Source organism: Notolepis coatsorum, assembly GCF_963971535.1.
Source record: "Notolepis coatsorum genome assembly, chromosome: 6".
NCBI classification, from domain to species: Eukaryota; Metazoa; Chordata; class Actinopteri; order Aulopiformes; family Paralepididae; genus Notolepis; species Notolepis coatsorum.
The window spans coordinates 155,540,801-155,554,904 of record NC_140170.1 but is presented as its reverse complement, the minus strand read 5'-3'; the positions used below and the strand labels follow the sequence as shown (position 1 = coordinate 155,554,904).

The following is a 14,104-nucleotide window of genomic DNA, read 5'->3' as shown; positions in this document are numbered from 1 at the left end:
CACACATGTTATCTTCCACCACACATGTTATCTTCTACCACACATCTGTTATCTTCTACCACACATCTGTTATCTTCTACCACACATCTGTTATCTTCTACCACACATCTGTTATCTTCTACCACACATCTGCTATCTTCTACCACACATCTGCTATCTTCTATCACTCATCTGTTATCTTCTATCACTCATCTGTTACCTTCTACCACACATCTGTTATCTTCTATCACTCATCTGTTACCTTCTACCACACATCTGCTATCTTCTACCACACCTCTGTTATCTTCTATCACTCATCTGTTATCTTCTACCACACATCTGTTATCTTCTACCACACATCTGTTACCTTCTACCACACATCTGTTACCTTCTACCACACATCTGCTATCTTCTACCACACCTCTGTTATCTTCTACCACACCTCTGTTATCTTCTACCACACCTCTGTTATCTTCTACCACACATCTGCTATCTTCTATCACTCATCTGTTATCTTCTATCACTCATCTGTTATCTTCTACCACACATCTGCCTCTCCACAGTGTGCTCCTCAGAACTACAGGAACACATCGAGGAGTGTGACGGTAAGTGATCCTCACAAGCACAGTCTTACCTCCAGTCATTTGGCATCCCCTTGTGCCATTTGGTGTCCACAAATACTAATAAAAATTATGCTTATTTGATGTCAAATGGCTTGCTGCAGAGGGGCACAAAGGAATGACGTCAGAGCAGAGGGTATCTATTATATCATTACTAGATCATGGTCTACTTAGGGGTTCCCAAACTTTTCAGGCCGCGACCCAAAAATAACGGGGTCAGAGAGCCACGACCCCCACTATTAAAAAATGTAATTTTTTCTTTTCTTTTTTTTATAAATGGAAAAGTATGGTTGAAACATGCACACGTTCAAACGCACACACACTAATAAGCATTGGAGGCTTTTAACCAGGGCCGGACTGGGGAAATCATTCAGGCCAGGAAATATAGTACAAAATATAGCCCCAGTCAGGCCACTTTTTAAGCAGGGGGTCCCCCACCAGGACATTTCTTGTTACAAAGACTTCATTTCCTGCATTCTGGTGCAGGCATTTTTTAATTTGTACCCTTTAAATGCCAGTGTTTGTGATGGCATCACAAATTATTGTTAAAAAACAGGCTAACATATGTATGATTAGCAACAACACTGATTTTGACCCTTTAAATGCCAGTGTGTGTGATGGCATATATTTGCAATATATCAAATGCAAAGTAGATTTTTCTGGGGGGGATTATTACAGGCTAGCATGTGTCAATGATTAGCAACAACAGTTTTTTGTAAGGGTCCCGCCTCCACCAATCACATGCAGCTCCTTTTGTGTGTGTGTGTGTGTGTGTGTGTGTGTGTGTGTGTGTGTGTGTGTGTGTGAGCAGAGAGAGAGAGAGAGAGAGAGAGAGAGAGAGAGAGAGAGAGAGAGAGAGAGAGAGAGAGAGAGAGAGAGAGAGAGAGAGAGAGAGAGAGTTCTCCAACTTGTGTGAGTTGCAGTGATCTCCTGGTTGTTCCCCACCTAGGTTATCTCTAACTATTGCGCTGCTGCAACTAGAAACACTGTCCTGGCCGCGTCTATGCCTTCTACAACGCTGTTTCGTTTCCGGGTTCCTCTGATTGGCCACTAAGCCCACGTGACCGCACGCTAGCACGCCCCCCTTATCGCCCACTCTCGCGCTGTGAAGCGGAAGCGCCAGCGGGGCGAGGCGGTGGTTTCTCCCCGGCTCCGTGCGCCGCTGACTCGGTCCAGCTCCAGCGGCCATCTTCCACCTGCGGTATCCTCTCTCCGAGGCGGCTCGTTCGTATTAATCCCCCATTGTTCAAACACCCGTTGGAGGAGTAGTGGGGGAGAACAATTGTTAAGGGGATGCAGACCAGAGAAAGACGTTTGTCTTGTTTACATCAGGGTCCCCCATTTTCAATTCATATCGACATTTATGACATACACAACATACATGACATGACATAAAACAACATGTCTGACGAGCACAGAGTTGCCAGTCGATAATGCTTTTTTTTTTCGATAATGATCTTGCTATTTAAAAATATTCCTCTTCTTCTCCCCCACTACTCCTCCAATGGGTGTTTGTGCGACCATGTCGACCTGAACAATGGGGCATAATAATAAGAACGAGCCGCCTCGGAGAGAGGATACCGCAGGCGGAAGACGGCCGCTGCTGCTGGAGCTGGACAGAGTCAGCGGCGCACGGAGCCGGGGAGAAACCACCGCCTCGCCCCGCTGGCGCTTCCACTTCACAGGGCGAGAGTGTAAAGGGGGGCATAATAGCATAGGTCAGTGGCCAATCAGAGGAACCCGGAAACCGAACAGCGTTGTAGAAGGCATAGACGCGTCCTGGCCTGCTTCTAAGTTCAGTGGCCTGACTGCAAATATTTTAATAAAAATTTTGGATTTTTTTTTTATTTAAAAAAAAATAAAAATTGGAAACCATCTGGCGCCATCGACCCGACTTTGGGAACCATTTCCTAATGCTAAACTAAATAATATAATAATAACATAAACAACACACACAACAGGGCATACGTTAGGAGAGAGTGGTGTGTGTTCACAAATACTGACTGAACTGTGTCCTGGGGCACAGGAACAACATACTGAATGAACTGTCCTGGGGCACAGGAAGAACATACTGAATGAACTGTCCTGGGGCACAGGAAGAACATACTGAATGAACTGTCCTGGGGCACAGGAAGAACATACTGACTGAACTGTCCTGGGGCACAGGAAGGACATACTGACTGAACTGTCCTGGGGCACAGGAAGAACATACTGACTGAACTGTCCTGGGGCACAGGAACAACGTACTGATTGAACTGTCCTGGGGCACAGGAACAACATACTGACTGAACTGTCCTGGGGCACAGGAAGAACATACTGACTGAACTGTCCTGGGGCACAGGAAGAACATACTGACTGAACTGTCCTGAGACACAGGAACAACATACTGACTGAACTGTCCTGGGGCACAGGAACAACATACTGACTGAACTGTCCTGGGGCACAGGAAGAACATACTGACTGAACTGTCCTGGGGCACAGGAAGAACATACAGTACTGACTCAACTGTCCTGGGGCACAGGAAGAACATACTGACTGAACTGTCCTGGGGCACAGGAACAACATACTGACTGAACTGTCCTGGGACACAGGAAGAACATACTGACTGAACTGTCCTGGGGCACAGGAAGGACATACTGACTGAACTGTCCTGGGGCACAGGAAGAACATACCGACTGAACTGTCCTTGGGCACAGGAAGGACATACTGACTGAAATGTCCTGGGGCACAGGAAGAACATACTGACTGAACTGTCCTGGGGCACAGGAAGAACATACTGACTGAACTGTCCTGGGGCACACGAAGGACATACTGACTGAACTGTCCTGGGGCACAGGAAGAACATACCGACTGAACTGTCCTGGGGCACAGGAAGAACATACCGACTGAACTGTCCTGGGGCTGGGGCACAGGAAGGACATACTGACTGAACTGTCCTAGGGCACAGCAAGGACATACTGACTGAACTGTCCTGGGGCACAGGAAGGACATACTGACTGAACTGTCCTGGGGCACAGGAAGGACATACTGACTGAACTGTCCTGGGGCACAGGAAGAACATACTGACTGAACTGTCCTGGGGCACAGGAAGAACATACCGACTGAACTGTCCTGGGGCACAGGAAGAACATACCGACTGAACTGTCCTGGGGCACAGGAAGAACATACTGACTGAGTGTGTGTCTCATGCCTCTCGTCAGTCGTCCCCAGACCCAGACTCACCAGCAGAACGGACCTGCAGAGGAACTGGGTGGAACTGCAGGTTGTTGGCAAGAACAAGGACCAGGTCCCTCTCATGTGCCTCCAGTATGAGGGGAACGGAAGATGCAGTGTAAGTATGATGCGGTGCAGGCTATGGTTTGAGAAAACCCAGAAGCTCTCACTACGTATAGTTAATATACCAGAGTCTGAGGATGTGATGAGTACAGCTCTGTCTGTCTCTTTGGTTTAGTTTATTAGGATACCCAATTAGCTAGAGCATTGCAGTAGCTATTCTTCCTGGTGTCCACAAAAATACATTGTGACCATGCAACATAATACTTACATCATAACATGACATTACAAGTAAACAGGACAAAGGACTAGTATACACACACACACAGACATAATACTTACATCATAATATATAACGTTACAAGTAATCAGGACAAGACTAGACTAGAGACTTGGACTAGTACACGCACGCACGCACGCCACGCCACGCCACGCACACACACACACACACACACACACACACACACACACACACACACACACACACACACACACACACACACACACACACACGACAAGCTCCAATATACAATAATCAACTATGTGAAATAGCTAAGAATACTTAACTGTACACAACTATATGCCCACACATTTGTTCATGCATGCCTAATTTAACATCTAACACATTTGATGTTGATACATAATGTTTGTGTTGGTTATATTTGATCATTTGCTTCCTACTCATGTAATACTGGTGTCATGTCTTCTGTTTGTTTACAGGCGTTGGACCAGAGGACCATTCCATTGTACTCTGTCACCCCCTGCATGTGCCTCCAGGTGCTACTCTACTGCCTTGCTACCATCATATCATGACCACACATACACATCACATATTGAAACACTCAGAAGAAGAACTATATAAATCCACTTTAAGTGTTCAGATGAACAAGGTTTTCAGACCTAATCATTTAAAGATGTTAACTTGGTGTATCGTGTATGTTCATAGTTTAACCCCTTTCACTACCACACTACATAAAGTTAACTGTCTGTAGTGTGGTAGTGAAAGGTTAACCTTCTGTAGTGTGGTAGTGAAAGGTTAACCTTCTGTAGTGTGGTAGTGAACGGGTTAACCTTATGTAGTGTGGTAGTGAAAGGTTAACCTTCTGTAGTGTGGTAGTGAAATGTTAACCTTCTGTAGTGTGGTAGTGAAAGGATTAAGCTTCTGTAGTGGTAGTGAAAGGGTTAACCCTTTGTATTGTGGTAATGAAAGGGTTAATCGTCTGTAGTGTGGTAGTGAAATGGTTGACTGTCTGTAGTGTGGTAGTGAAAGGGTAAACCATCTGTAGTGTGGTAGTGAAAGGGTTAACCTTCTGTTGTGTGGTAGTGAACGGGTTAACTAGCTGTAGTGTGGTAGTGAAAGGGTTAAAGGCATGGTTTGGAGCCCTAGACCTATTTCTTGCTTGATGATGTCGATTGGTAGAGTCCTTTCTCAGCACAATCCATGGTGTTCCTCATACATAGTTAGCCGCAAACCGGTAGAGAGTCAGTGGGGTCAGGGCTCCTGTCTGTACAAGCCGACTGAGGTTAATCGAAATCTACTTTGTCTGCACTGTTGAGTACATTTCAGTGAGCCTCAGTCAACTTGTAAAGACAGGAGCTTAACCCCCTTGACTTTGCATTGGTTTGTGGCTATTAACTAGTCAGAGCTAGTGAATTGGGCAGAGAAAGGACTCTACCAAATACATGGGCTGTCCAACACCAAGGCAACCCAAGTGAAGCTGGACCCCAGTGAAGCTGGATTCTAGGCAACCCAAGTGAAGCTGAACTATAGGCAACCCAAGTGAAGCTGAACTCTAGGCAACCCAAGTGAAGCTGAACTCTAGGCAACCCAAGTGAAGCTGAACTCTAGGCAACCCAAGTGAAGCTGAACTCTAGGCAACCCAAGTGAAGCTGAACTCTATAGGCAACCCAAGTGAAGCTGGACCCTATAGGCAACCCAAGTGAAGCTGGACCCTAGGCAACCCAAGTGAAGCTGGACCCTAGGCAACCCAAGTGAAGCTGGACTCTAGGCAACCCAAGTGAAGCTGGACCCTAGGCAACCCAAGTGAATCTGGACCCTAGGCAACCCAAGTGAAGCTGAACTCTAGGCAACCCAAGTGAAGCTGAACTCTATAGGCAACCCAAGTGAAGCTGGACCCTAGGCAACCCAAGTGAAGCTGGACCCTAGGCAACCCAAGTGAAGCTGAACTCTAGGCAACCCAAGTGAAGCTGAACTCTATAGGCAACCCAAGTGAAGCTGAACTCTAGGCAAACCAAGTGAAGCTGAATTCTAGTCTAGGCAAAGTGAAAGTGTCTGAAGTGTTTAATTAATTAACATACTACATACGTACGTACTCATGAGTCTTTCTGTGTGTGTGTCAGGCGTGGTGGGATGAAGGCGACCAGCGATCTCGTCGATCCACAATCTGCCCCTTCATGAACCACACTGGTGAGAGGCCTGTTCGGAATGTTAGAGATGTCAACATTACACGTGGTGTGATTAGGAATTTATTTGTCTATCCCTACGCGCACACATACATATTTCAGTGTCTTGGTCAAGACCAGTTTGACAGGGATGATTTTTCTTTCATTTGATTCTCTGACATAGTGAAGTCCCGATCTTGTCTGTCCACTACAGGGCTCTTCCAGGAGAACGTATGGAGGAACGTGTCGTTATCTACGGAACAGGGTCAGATGAACAGCGGCGGGGCCATGCTGTCGTGGAACCTGTCTTCCCCCTGCAGGCTAGAGGGTGAAGTGTGGCTCTGTCACAAGGCTCCAGGCATGGAGAAGGACAGGTGCAAGGAGGCCATGGGCTTCAGGCAGAAGCTGTCAAACAGCACCTGGAGACAAAACGGGGGACGCTGGGTAATAATTAACCACTCTGAAGTCTGAAGTGGTGTGAAATACTTGCCAGTAGTGTAATCAATGCAGAGCCATTCACTGACAATTTACTAAGTCCTGTGGTCGAAGTTATGGGAAGTTTCAGACAGGCATGGGTCCAATTACAAAAAAAACATTTTAAGCCACACCACAACACCCAGGCAATTGTTTTAACCACCCATAACATACTACAACAGTGTGTAGTAATAGTAGATACAGCCAGAATGTTGACCACGCTAATGGTTATGCATCGATTACACAACTGCCAACGCTTCATGTTTTATAAAAAAATATATATATATTTTTTATAATTTTATATACATTTCAATGAGTTTAATTTATTCAATGGAGTTAACACATATTTCTTCATCAGGAGCTAACAGGGGCATTTGAGGAGATCGACCTTCTCCTTTCACCATGTGTGATGGTAAAAACACCACTACAACCTGTCCTCCGGGATCGTCGCCACATTTTTCACGCTGGTTGAAGTTGAACGTACAAATACCTGAAAGAACTGTGTTTATTTGTATTCGTTTGCACAGGTGAAAGTAAAGGGAATGGAAGATAACCTCAGTCCTTTATGCACTAATGAGAGTGAGTATGAGAGAAAGCTGCACTCATGATAGTGAGTATGAGAGAAATGACTAGAGAGGGTGATGATGGTGGAGTCATCCAGGGATGTAGACGTGGAGCATAAACTCACTGTTTAACAACCTTTTTTACTTGTATAATAGAGCTTAAAGGAACACGTCAACGTTGTGGGAAGTGTTCTTATCACCTTTTCCAGAGTCGGGCATGAAGATAGATACCAATTTCCTCTCTGTGTGTTCAGTAGAAAGCTATCTGGCTGCAAGCTAGCCTAGCTTAGCACAATTGAATGGAAGTGGATGGCATGTTCCTTTAAAACCTCTTTCTCAAATTCAGACCTATGTTACTCTATTTCATTAGCACTAAAAGTGAATTTTCTTTATTGTATCAGGAACTTCAGAATGTCATCTTTCAAAAGAGGCCCATGCATGTGCTATACGTATAAAGTATAGTATTTTGGTTTGCAAAAAAGTATGCAGTCCTCAAAAACGAAAACTAAAATGGCCACTTTTGGGGGCGATTGTTAACTGGTTAAAATCTCCTTTTGAAGCTGATATACTGTAAATCTCTATGATTGAAATTCATTGTACAGACTACTAGAGTAAGTAGTATCCGATTGATGTAAGTAAGTAAATAAAACAAAACAATAGCCTACTATTTTGGTGTTACTGGCCACTGCATCTCTGGATCCATCCAACATTTCCTCTCAATCTGATCTTCAACATACATCAGTGAGCTAGATGCAATCCTACCTGGAGGGGAGAGAACAGATGGTGGAGGTGAACAGTACACTGTCCCCGGTACACTATGCAAATGACATGTCATCAGCTTGTGACTGCAACTTGTTCCTGTTCGCAGATGACTCAGCCCTGCTGGTCTCTGACAGGGACAAGTTGCAGGTTGAAAAAGCCCTCAGCTCTGAACTCGGTAGAATCTGCACCTGGCTCACTGATAACAAACTATCATTACACATGGGCAAAACAGAGTCCATTCTCTTCGGTTCAAATAACAAACTCAGCAAGGCCAACGGCTTCTCTGTTACAGTGGGTGACAATATTGTCACAAGGAAAGATGAAATTACCTACATGGGTTTCATCCTAGAGGCAAATCTTTCATGTGACAAAAAGGCAACCAATGTAATCAAAAAAGTCAACCAACGAACAAGATTCCTGTACCGGATCTCCTCTCTGGTAAACAAGAATACCCTGAAGACTCTAACAGGAGCACTCATTCAAGGATACTATGACTATGCTTGTACCTCATGGTACCAAAGCACCTCAAAGGCCCTTAAAACAAGGCTACAAACATCACAAAACAAACTGGTCAGACTACTGCTTGGCCTTACTCACAAAACCCACCTTACCCCTGCAAATTTTGACAACCTAGGATGGCTTAGAGTAGATGACAGAGTACAGCCACTTGCAATGGGCCTGGTCTACAAGATACACTACACCACTGGGATACCCATGTAGGCTACATGTCGAAATACTTCCCAAAGGTCAGTGAATTCCACGTCCACAACACCAGAGGGAGCTCCACAAATCATGTTCAACCCAGATTCGGCTCAAACAAGGGACTAAACACGTTTCGCAATTATGTAACAATAATGTGGAACGCCCTACCCAAAACCGTGAAGGAATGTGAATCTCTACCCTCCTTCAAAACCGCTCTCAAAGAGCACCTACTGGTGGCTGCAATATGAAATTGGCCGCTGTAAATGTCCAAATCCTCCCCCCCCCCCCCCCCCCCCCCCACCAATGTACAGTTTCTTCCCCTTCGGGTGTATATATTTTTTATGCTCTCTTTTTACTACACAGTTCTATATCTGTTTGTCATGTATGTCGTAAATGTTCATGATGAATTGAAAATGGGGGACCCCGATGTAAACAAGACGAAAGTCTTTTTCTGGTCTGCATCCTCTTGTTTTGTATTGAGCCATACTGTATTGTACCCATTCTGCAACCTGTTAATAAAGTTTTCAATCAATCAATCAATACACTGAAGCCTTTGAAAGGTTTGTTTTAAATGTACCCCATACAGTCAACAGATGGCGCTGGAGTCTTCTGGTCGTTACTGTAGTGGTGCTGGTGTGCCTGACGGTGCTCATGTTCTATTTCCTCCGAAATATCTCCTCCATTAAGCGTGAGTTTTTTTTTTGTTTGTTTTTTTATTTTCAAACCTGTCCAACTCCTGCAATGGAGCTGCTCAGTGTCAGCCTGTGATTGTACTGGGCAGCTCCTAGTGGTAAACAGTGTAAGACTGTGGTTGTACTTGGCAGCTCCTAGTAGTCAAGTGTGAGGACTGTGGTTGTACTGGGCGCGTCAATACTTTTACCAACGGATTTCCAGTTCCGCGTGCGCATTCTGCGATCTGATTGGCCACTGACGTTTCTGGTCGTGTGACATGTGCGGCCAATCGTGTGACGCCTGTTTCTTTCACCGGTTAAAGGATAACTCCACTATTTTGGGAAATTAGCTTATTTAACATCTTCCCTGGAGTTAGACAAGAAGATGCATACCTTTTTTGTCTCTGTGCGTGCATTTTAGCTTTGGGAATAGATGCTCCGTTAGCATAGCTTAGCTTCATCACTGGAAGTGAGGCAGGACAGTAGCCTTACAGTGCCTTACAGTGTATTGCAAGGTCTGACATTGACCAAACTTGATATGCATGACCTTGGTGGGCTCTAGGTCAACTCCTGAAAAGGGGGTCAATGTCAGACTTTGCAATCAAAAGTTAGGGGGCTAATAACCCTTGCCATAATTTCAGTGCGCCCCTAACTTTTGATTGCAAGGTCTGACATTGACCCCCTTTTCAGGAGTTGACCTAGAGCCCACCAAGGTCATGCATAACAAGTTTGGTCAATGTCAGACCTTGCAATACACTGTAAGGCACTGTAAGGCTACTGTCCTGCCTCACTTCCAGTGATGAAGCTAAGCTATGCTAACGGAGCATCTATTCCCAAAGCTAAAATGCACGCACAGAGACAAAAAAGGTATGCATCTTCTTGTCTAACTCCAGGGAAGATGTTAAATAAGCTAATTTCCCAAAATAGTGGAGTTATCCTTTAAGCTTAGGCACTCTTTTGAAGTTGGTTAAGGTTAGAGTTTGTCTTAGAGCAGGGCGATAGAACACCAGCCCTGATTCCAAACTCTAACCTTAACCAACTTCGAAAGAGTCGCCTAAGCTTAACCAGTGATAAACTAGGCGTTAGGTAGTTTGCATGCCGTTCGAGACGGAAATGGGCAAAGACACAGGCGTCACGCGATTGGGCGCACATGTCACATGACCAGAAACGTCAGTGGCCAATCAGATCGCACCAGAAACGTCAGTGGCCAATCAGATCGCAGAACGTGAAACTGGAAATCCGTACTGCGTACTGGGCAGCTCCTAGTGGTCAACAGTGTCAGACTGTGGTTGTACTGGGCAGCTCCTAGTGGTCAACAGTGTCAGACTGTGGTTGTACTGGGCAGCTCCTAGTGGTCAAAAGTGTCAGACTGTGGTTGTACTGGGCAGCTCCTAGTGGTCAACAGTGTCAAACTGTGGTTGTACTGGGCAGCTCCTAGTGGTCAACAGTGTCAGACTGTGGTTGTACTGGGCAGCTCCTAGTGGTCAACAGTGTCAGAACTGTGGTTGTACTGGGCAGCTCCTAGTGGTCAACAGTGTCAGGCTGTGGTTGTACTGGGAAGCTCCTAGTGGTCAACAGTGTCAGACTGTGGTTGTACTGGGCAGCTCCTAGTGGTCAACAGTCAGACTGTGGTTGTACTGGGCAGCTCCTAGTGGTCAACAGTGTCAGAACTGTGGTTGTACTGGGCAGCTCCTAGTGGTCAACAGTGTCAGACTGTGGTTGTACTGGTACTACTGGGCAGCTTCCAGGCGTGAACATAATATAACTGTATGAGTTTGAAGCAGGGCGTTGCTGGAAAAAAATCATTACAGTATGTACTCAGCGAACCAACCCTGGGTAAATAAAGGTACAGGAAAGGACAAGGTAAAAAGAAAAATGTAAAGGTAAAGATTGGATGACGTATATTATGCCAGTTAGGGTACCTTATGTATACTGCACCTGTGTATACTTTACTTACTCATAGTATTATTCAGATTCTATAAGTGTTATTGACCATGTTTATTTTAACATATAACTGATAGGGCATACAGACCCTCATCTGCACCTTTTGATTACACTGTTTACTTGCTCATATTCTTAATTATATTGTTTACACTGCTCATTTCTATCTTTACTATAATTGTATTGCCTATATTTATGTCTTCTACTATTACCCTGCCCGTACCTGTACCTGTACCCCCCCCCCCCCCCACCTGTTCCCCAAGGGGATCAATAAAGGAATATCTTATCTTAAAAAAAGAAAGGGAAAATGCATACATACAGACACACACACACCTCTCTTTCTCTCTCTCTGCCCATATAGCCACATTTTACATTCAAACAAAGTACATGCAGAAAATAGCAAGGGAAGGTTAGAAAATGACATTTCTTTCTGGACAGAGATTTTTATCTTCTGACTCATGTTTTACATAATTGTCCAATTCATCTCCTCTGCCTTCCACTGCTCTGAAAGGCCCCTTTCAGGCCTGTCACAATCCATATCCTGTTTACTTGTTCTTGGAATACAAATTTGAAGACACATCTTTGTCACTATATGAAGACACACACATTGTCACTATATGAAGACACACACTTTGTCACTATATGAAGACACACACGTTGTCACTATATGAAGACACACACTTTGTCACTATATGAAGACACACTTTGTCACAATATGAATGGGATGAACTCTCATGTACTGCATTTGTTTTTCTGTCTCCTACAGAATTGGCACGGACCTGGCGCTATGGTGAATGTGTACAAAGTGAGTTTTTGCTGTTATTTAAAATGAATGATTACTCATGACAATAGAGAATGTGGAAGCAAGCTAACTATTTTGACACATGTCCCCTTGTTCCTTCTCTCTCTCTCCCTCTCCCTCTCTCTCTCTCTCTCTCTCTCCCCCTCCGCCTGAGCAGCAGGGAGGGGTCACGTGGTGCTGCTGAGCCCCCCGGACGTGGAGGAGGCCATCGTGTCAGAGCTGGTGAGCAGGTTGGGCTCCCTGCTCCGTGCCCGGGGCCTCGACGTGACCGTGGACCTGTGGTGCCGCGCGGAGCTCTGCTCCCTGGGGCCGCTGCCGTGGCTGCACTCGCGGCTGCTGCGCGTGGACGACCTGGGGGGCCGGGCCGTGCTCGTCCTGACCCAGAAGGCCTGCGAGAGAACGGAGGAGTGGACCCGTGAGCTCAGAGAGACCCGTCAGGCGGAGGGAGATGGAGGTCAGGCACTTTCGCCATACTCCGATGTGTTCAGTGCGTCCCTGTGCTGCATCGAGGCGGACCAGCGGCTCGGTAGGGCCGCCGGACGCTTCCTCCTGGTGGACTTCCAGTCCCGGCACCCGGCGCGGCGGCCGGAGCTTCTCCGGGGGCTGCCGCTGTTCTGCCTGCCGTCACAGACCCAGGCGCTCCTGGCTGAACTAGGGGTGGGAGGCAAGGTCATGGGAGCCTAGGAGGAGGACTGAGGGGTCGAAGGGGGGTTCATATGGACTGGAGACACTGGACCAACTGAAGGGGGGTTCATATGGACTGGAGACACTGGATCAACTGAAGGGGGGGTTCATATGGACTGGAGACACTGGACCAACTGAAGGGGGGTTCATATGGACTGGAGACACTGGACCAACTGAAGGGGGGTTCATATGGACTGGAGACACTGGACCAACTGAAGGGGGGGTTCATATGGACTGGAGACACTGGACCAACTGAAGGGGGGTTCATATGGACTGGAGACACTGGACCAACTGAAGGGGGGTTCATATGGACTGGAGACACTGGACCAACTGAAGGGGGGTTCATATGGACTGGAGACACTGGACCAACTGAAGGGGGGTTCATATGGACTGGAGACACTGGATCAACTGAAGGGGGGTTCATATGGACTGGAGACACTGGACCAACTGAAGGGGGGTTCATATGGACTGGAGACACTGGATCAACTGAAGGGGGGGTTCATATGGACTGGAGACACTGGATCAACTGAAGGGGGGTTCATATGGACTGGAGACACTGGACCAACTGAAGGGGACACCGCCCGATACATGTCTCTGACTGGAGAAAAACTCAAAAGATTATGCCAGCAAGCACTGAACGGAATTACATATTCAAATGGATGTGATCAGTCTTCATATCGGAGATATGGCTACTGTATAGAAGAAGAAGTATTTATTTGTCATGCAGATGAACACACACACATGTAAGAAGGGGCGACACACACACAAATACTACATGCATTGGGTCGTCAATGAAATGCCTATCTGCGCTTGACCCATCCCCCCAAGGGCAGCCGGGAGCAGACATGGAACCAATCCAAGTGCTCCTGTCTGCCTTCGTCAGGGACGCGACAGCGTTAGCGATCTGTTCTGCATGTTTTCCCATTGGGTTTATCTCTTTTTCTGGAGGGGAAACCCTTGCGAGCACGGGCAAACTCCACACAGAAAGGCCCGGGAGATACCCCACCTGGGTACCTGGCAACCCGGTCGCAAAGCGGGAATCGAACCCAGGACCTTCTAGCTGTGAGGCGACAGTGTTAACCACTACACTACCACGGTGTATACGAGTATCAATCTGTATATTAGACCCCAAAAATGAATGCCAAATGATATCCATGCAAATCTGTCAATAGAATTAAATATGAAGATAAAAAAAGATGAGCCACTGAGTTTCAGTGAGATTGTGCAATG

General features: G+C 46.3%; 1 protein-coding gene across 3 annotated transcripts in view; it reads left to right on the top strand.

Annotated features, from left to right (window-relative positions):
* il17rc (interleukin 17 receptor C) overlaps nucleotides 1–14,104 on the top strand; it is a 32,107-nt gene extending 18,003 nt beyond the window's left edge. For all 3 annotated transcript variants that reach the window (XM_084316839.1, XM_084316837.1, XM_084316838.1), the window contains 10 exons: nucleotides 543–584; nucleotides 3,800–3,930; nucleotides 4,593–4,649; nucleotides 6,234–6,300; nucleotides 6,490–6,719; nucleotides 7,108–7,161; nucleotides 7,277–7,328; nucleotides 9,363–9,464; nucleotides 12,155–12,193; nucleotides 12,348–14,104. In XM_084316839.1, the coding sequence (XP_084172965.1) occupies nucleotides 543–584; nucleotides 3,800–3,930; nucleotides 4,593–4,649; nucleotides 6,234–6,300; nucleotides 6,490–6,719; nucleotides 7,108–7,161; nucleotides 7,277–7,328; nucleotides 9,363–9,464; nucleotides 12,155–12,193; nucleotides 12,348–12,874 (1,301 nt within the window). In that variant the 3' untranslated portion in view covers nucleotides 12,875–14,104. The remainder of the gene's footprint in view (nucleotides 1–542; nucleotides 585–3,799; nucleotides 3,931–4,592; nucleotides 4,650–6,233; nucleotides 6,301–6,489; nucleotides 6,720–7,107; nucleotides 7,162–7,276; nucleotides 7,329–9,362; nucleotides 9,465–12,154; nucleotides 12,194–12,347) is intronic.